At 37.7% G+C, this 5,733-nt stretch overlaps 1 protein-coding gene across 1 annotated transcript; it reads right to left on the bottom strand.

Moving 5' to 3' along the window:
• LOC145209204 (uncharacterized) lies at window positions 1-2,106 on the bottom strand. The gene is made up of 8 exons (XM_080079477.1): window positions 1,877-2,106; window positions 1,430-1,662; window positions 1,252-1,370; window positions 950-1,176; window positions 699-893; window positions 466-592; window positions 273-398; window positions 1-111 (listed from the first exon to the last, which is right to left on the bottom strand). The coding sequence occupies exons 1-8, from the start codon at window positions 2,104-2,106 to the stop codon at window positions 31-33; spliced, it is 1,338 nt and encodes a 445-aa protein (XP_079935603.1). The 3' UTR covers window positions 1-30.
• Between the last annotated feature and the right edge of the window lie 3,627 nt (window positions 2,107-5,733).

Raw genomic sequence — 5,733 nt, 5'->3', positions numbered from 1 at the left:
TTTGTGCGTAATCAGCATTGTGAACGGAGTTCAGAGCGACAGAACGTTTACGGTAGAGCTGGTAGCTCTTAGTTTTCTTCTAGAAGTTCCGCCACTAGTAGGAAAGGATTTCTGCAAAAAAAATAATTTAATTTATTCAAGCGTTTGTTTTTAATTTAGGATTTTTTCTAATCGAAGAAGTTAAATGATTCGTATTGCATTCTTAGCCTTTATCTTCAAAAAAGTCGATTTAACGAAGCAACTGTGTTTTTAAAAAACAAACACAAAATTACCCTGGCAGATGACGTCACTGCAGGGGTTCCTGTTCTCTGATTGGTTCGACTTGATTCAGGTCCAGTCGCACCTCCTTTGTCATTTTTCTTGTTTGACACTCCCGCAAAGCGATATTTTCGTTGCTTCTGTAAATTATATAATCATTTTTAACCGATCAAACTTGCTAACACAAAAATGAAGTGACAATTTTACCCCGAAGTTGGGCCACAAGCTTTTATCTTCTCTTACTTCGTCAGCGTCATCAACTGTTTCGTCATCAGACCACCATAATGACGTAGAAGAACCAGTGGTTTCCGGGAAATCTGATAATCTGCTTGATCTGACGAAAATTAACAAATTTTATCAGCAGCACAACCTTTTTTCATGCACCTATACTCACCTAAAGCATGCTGTTATCAAACTCAACCTTCTTACGTTAAACAAACCTTGAATTAAGAAACCTTAGTTTTGACGAGGCACTTTTTGGAGGCTGTGGTGTCGTGTGGCGCCCCTTAGTGGATGGTCTTGTTCTGTTGTTTTGTCTTGATGACGCAATGCGTTTCGATCGCGGAACAATGGCGTCGGTTTGTTCCCCAGACATGTTATGAGCTGATTCTTCCGTTACAGTGGTCAGCGAATGCCTGTTTCATGCCAAAAAATAGGTATTTTTCCCACAATGACGTCATATATATGTCACCTTCTGTAATGCATCCTGTCGAACATCCCGCTCCCGGTGCTAACGTAGTCCTCGTATCCTAGCAACGGTGGAGACCAGCAATCGTCGGCTGTGACTACATAATGTCGGTAGGGATAAGAACCCTCAGCTTGCCGGTCACGTGATCGATCGGACCAATCAGCGGAGTTTTCGAGCCAACTCACAGGAGTTTTGATGCGGTTTTGACGACGTACTGCATATCGATGAACCTTTAAGCATAAGTTTGATGTACTTTTTGCGACAATGGCCGAAATAATCACGTTCAAAGGCTGTGGGTTACTTACGAATATTCCTGCCAACAACATGCCAATTACCGCCAACAAAGATCCAGGTACAATTACGAACAATGACCAATCGGTCTGTGATACCGCTGGAGATGCAGATGCCACTTGTGTTGTAACTTCTAATAAACTTGGGATCAAAAAGTGCGAAAAAATAGAAACTTATATTTCAAACAAATACCTGGCTTATAAATGACTTTGACGTCACAATTCACATGTAAATTTTCCTGTGGATTTTTTCGTGACCTGTTTTGGAAACCTCTAACCGAGATATCGAAAGTAGCGTTAACATTCAGAGAATTTGCAATTTCATGGTGACTTGCAGCGGTGATGACATCATAACTAAATGTTATCAGATTAAGGGAAGCAGCAACATCTTCAAGGACTTCCTCATACGACCGATCATAGCTGTATCTAAACGCAATTCAAAAGTCTAATCAGATAAAGCAGATTTTTTACAGCAGTCTGCTTGTTATGTTTTCATATCATATCTGCCAACCGCTAAATCCATATAAACAGGTTTTGGTAAAATGTTAATAAATTTATCACAGTTGATTCTCCCTAATTTCTAATTTTATATCTCACAAATCTTACAAACACTCTCAAATAAAACCCGGCAAAATTTCACCTGTAAACCTCGCTTTCATAGTCGTAGTTAACATATTCTCTAAAGGCAGATTCCGCTGTTGGGTTCACTGAGAGATAATCCTCCAGCACGTACCAGCTCACCACGTAATATTCGAACGCCGGATCGAAGTGCCAAGTTACTCGAATGATGTCGTCACTGATTACATCACAGGCGATAGACGACGCGCAATTGCTTCGTTTCAAACAAACTGGAGAGAAAGGGTTTGACATGGTTTTCCTATCAGAGAAATTGTTATTTCTTAACAGTTTCAACACTTAAGTAATTTGGTATAGGTTACAATGAGGTCAATAATCAGGTACTCCATGACAATTTCCGCCCTATGCTGCTGGACATTTGTTTACTTCAAACTTTATCTGTAAGTTAGTTGAAAAAAGCAGCTGCACTGATGAGACCTTATAGGTTAAAACAGTGTGCACGGTCTGTAGCTCATCAAAAACAAGCATTTTTACAAAGAAGGTTATGAACAGCTATGCTATTAGCTGCCGACTAGGACTGTCTAACTTGCTATATACCAATCTTAATTTTATAAGTAGAACTCCAATTCATGTTGCTTAATAGATGCACTATCCTACAAAAAGTCGTACTACAAAAAAAGAATCTGTTTGATAATTCTTACCTATAACCACACAAATAACAACGTAATTCTCCATTCGTGGTTTCTGCAGAAATACTCATGTCGGGTCGAAAAGACCAAATTTACTCTTTCTACCATTCAACCCCTAATTTCACTAAAGTTTCTACAGGGCGTCGCACTTCACTGCACATGCGCGATAGTAGCGTCGGCCTGTTGTCATAGCAATAGAGGTACATCCTCACAAATTGCAGAAAACCGCAGTTCGTTCTTTTGTTGTCGACCTTAAAGGTAGCAATTTTACAAATGAATCGCTTTAATAGTCTGGGATTGATTTCTTTAAATCCTGTATTTAAGGAGGATCAGTAACACGTTATTGTGTTTTTTTTTTCAAACTGATGAAAAAAAATCACTTTAATACCGAATTTTTTAATACCGAAAACTGTCCTTTTAAATAATTAGTCGTTTTGTTTTGTTTTTGTTAATTAACTTTGTTTAATGTATTTTTACGAACTCTAAATGTATTCATTATATACAATGTCTAAATATAAAGGCCAAACTAGGCTATTTCGTGTTACATGTATTATAATATGTTAGGTTTTTGCCAACTTAACATAATAATTAAACCCTCACCAACAAAACAGTTTTTGGACCTGGATTACATTGAACGTGATATGAACTGAGTAACCACAAATAATAAGCTTGGGACCTTAAACTTTCAAAAACTTGAACTTATTACTTCCTCGGAATCTCTTATGGGTGTCTGGTTGGAAAACAAAGTATTTAACTTAACAGCACATGTACACCTGCCAATAGGATTATAGGAAACACATCAAACTTCGCACCCCACAATTGCCAAGCATTTCCACTTTTTTTGTTACCAACGTGTCTACAAAGCATGATCAAGACATGACCCATCTCACGGTACAAGCATTCCCCGTTCTATCGTTGTTTTTTTCCTAAGAGTCATAGGCGATAGCGGTTGATAGGTCTGATGATGCTCTGAAAAATCAACCTGAATTTAGATAGAAGGTCTACAACCGAAACTTAGTTACCGTAGCAAGCCACATTTAAACAATTTGAAATAGTGGTAAACCAGCCAGAGTCAGTTTGAAAAAAAAAGGGTTTGACATCCAACAAAAACGCCTACAAATGGTTGAAACAAGTATACCTAGCCTAGACATAAAAAAGCTTACTTGTGTTTTCTATTTTTTCAGTGCAGACATGTAAAACAGGGAAAAACTGCAACAACAGAAAAGCAAGATAGTTATGTAAGTGCGGTTCTGTAACAAATTAATCAAGAAAATGAAACTCACGATTACAAAACACATGGGTCTATTGCAGTTATGTCGCACCACCCGACCTCTGTGACGCCATACCACAATAGAACATACCTTTGTTGTGCCAGTTTCCGGCACAACTGCTGTTTTATTTCGTACTGCATGCAAGCGAGAGCTCATTGTTAATCAATGAGAAATACGGTTGTTTAACCGTGTTGTGGACCATTTTTTGTGTAACACGTGTAAATACATTTGCAGTCATTATCTGGGATGGTGATGTGGGTAAATTACGCAGATGTTTTATGAAGTTATATGTACAGTAGTGTTACAAAAGAAATAACAACTAATTACAATGGCTGACAGCTTAGTACTAATTGCAATGGCTGACAATTCGATATTTATTGGTACTAATGAAAACCGATATTGTTGCTATTGTATTACCAGACATGTCATGTTTTCACGCAGGCTGTTTAGTTATCATTATCACATTCAGTGCCCCTAAGCAAGCCAATTTCCCTTCCATGACGTAGTGTAATAAAAAGTCCGACAGGTTAATTATTGTGAGCGTGATTTATATTTGTAGAAAGTACGAAGTCGGTAGTTTTTATAATTCACGTGATACTTAATATAATTATTTGTGTAGTAATTTTGAACAAAGTATATTTAACTGCTTGAATTGTTACTTTTGTTCATAATGTTTTGGCCACAATAGTACGTCATTTAACAGGAGGCAAAATTGTGAGTTGACTAACTTTACCATTTGGCCTTTTTGGGACGTTAAATGACTGGTAAATGACCTCGACTTATGCCCGGGACAACGGCCTTATAAAGCGTTGATCCTAGTTTACCATCTAAGTAGACTTGTATGGAAACATGGAAGAATTTGTTACTTCCTACACATCAAGTATTGTTTTGTTTTTTTTGGTTTAGAATCAGGATATGTACAAATTACAGATTAGTATATTGGTGTTCGATGGTCAAAATAAACATTGTTCATGGGATTATATTTATACAATGTTCTGTTTTATACAATTAGTATGATAACAAACGTTATCATCCCATATATTTACGATATAACGCCGGTTAATTAGCCCACACACACAACATTACAGTCGACCTGTTACGACACTGAAAGTCCAACAGTTGCAACAGGACAGGTTGTTGCGCGCCAAATCAGTTGATGTTGTTGCGGAAATCAGATGATAGCGCGTGGGTTATACCGTTGTGACTCACAATCGGTCTGATACTTCGTACAAACGAGGCCAAGACAAAAGGTATGTCATGATAGTTTGTGGTCTCATAGCACTGGACAGTTTGTTGGACCTAGAAGTGGGCAGTTGTGTATGTAGCATGAAAGCGTTGGCTTTCTGCGCATTCTTCGGTATAAACTTTTTTCGATGAGTGCAGCCGTAATGTGTGTCCGTAGTGTTGTCAATGCAATGTGTGTCTGTTGCTTTTATTTTTGGAAACGTCGCAACCGAAATATTAGGCTTGTGCAGTCGATCTTTTACAATGTATGTTTGGTAAACAGATAAAAAAATGAACCAACAATCTCGATTCAATACTACATAAAAAGCATTGCAAAAACGGATCAAATTTGCATTAAAATTTAACATAACGCGCTTGGTTTAGAATTTGCAGCACTGATTCAGTCAGAGTCTGTTAAAGAGTGCATAAAGGTAAACACAAAAAAACCTTTGCAGTTCAAAGAGCCTACGTGGTGTGGTGTAGTGTGACAATAAAAAAATGGAATTTGCATACCTGGCGGTCTATGTGAATAAACCAGTATATAGATTTGGGCTATACAATGAAGCGTGTCTTATGTTGTGGTGTTAGATGGTCTACTACGGGTAGGAAACGCGTAAAAAAACAGGGTCCACTACAATGTGTTTTCGACCAAACCAAGTATAGGCAACGCTGTTTAGTTTAAAATTTAAAAATTCTACAGAATACAAATAGTGTGTTTCTTTTTTTCTGCAGCGGGT

This window comes from Phallusia mammillata, chromosome 1 (genome assembly GCF_965637545.1).
Source record: "Phallusia mammillata chromosome 1, kaPhaMamm4.hap1.1, whole genome shotgun sequence".
NCBI lineage: Eukaryota > Metazoa > Chordata > Ascidiacea > Phlebobranchia > Ascidiidae > Phallusia > Phallusia mammillata.
Note: the sequence above shows the minus strand (reverse complement) of the source record. Positions and strands in the feature narration are given on the sequence as shown.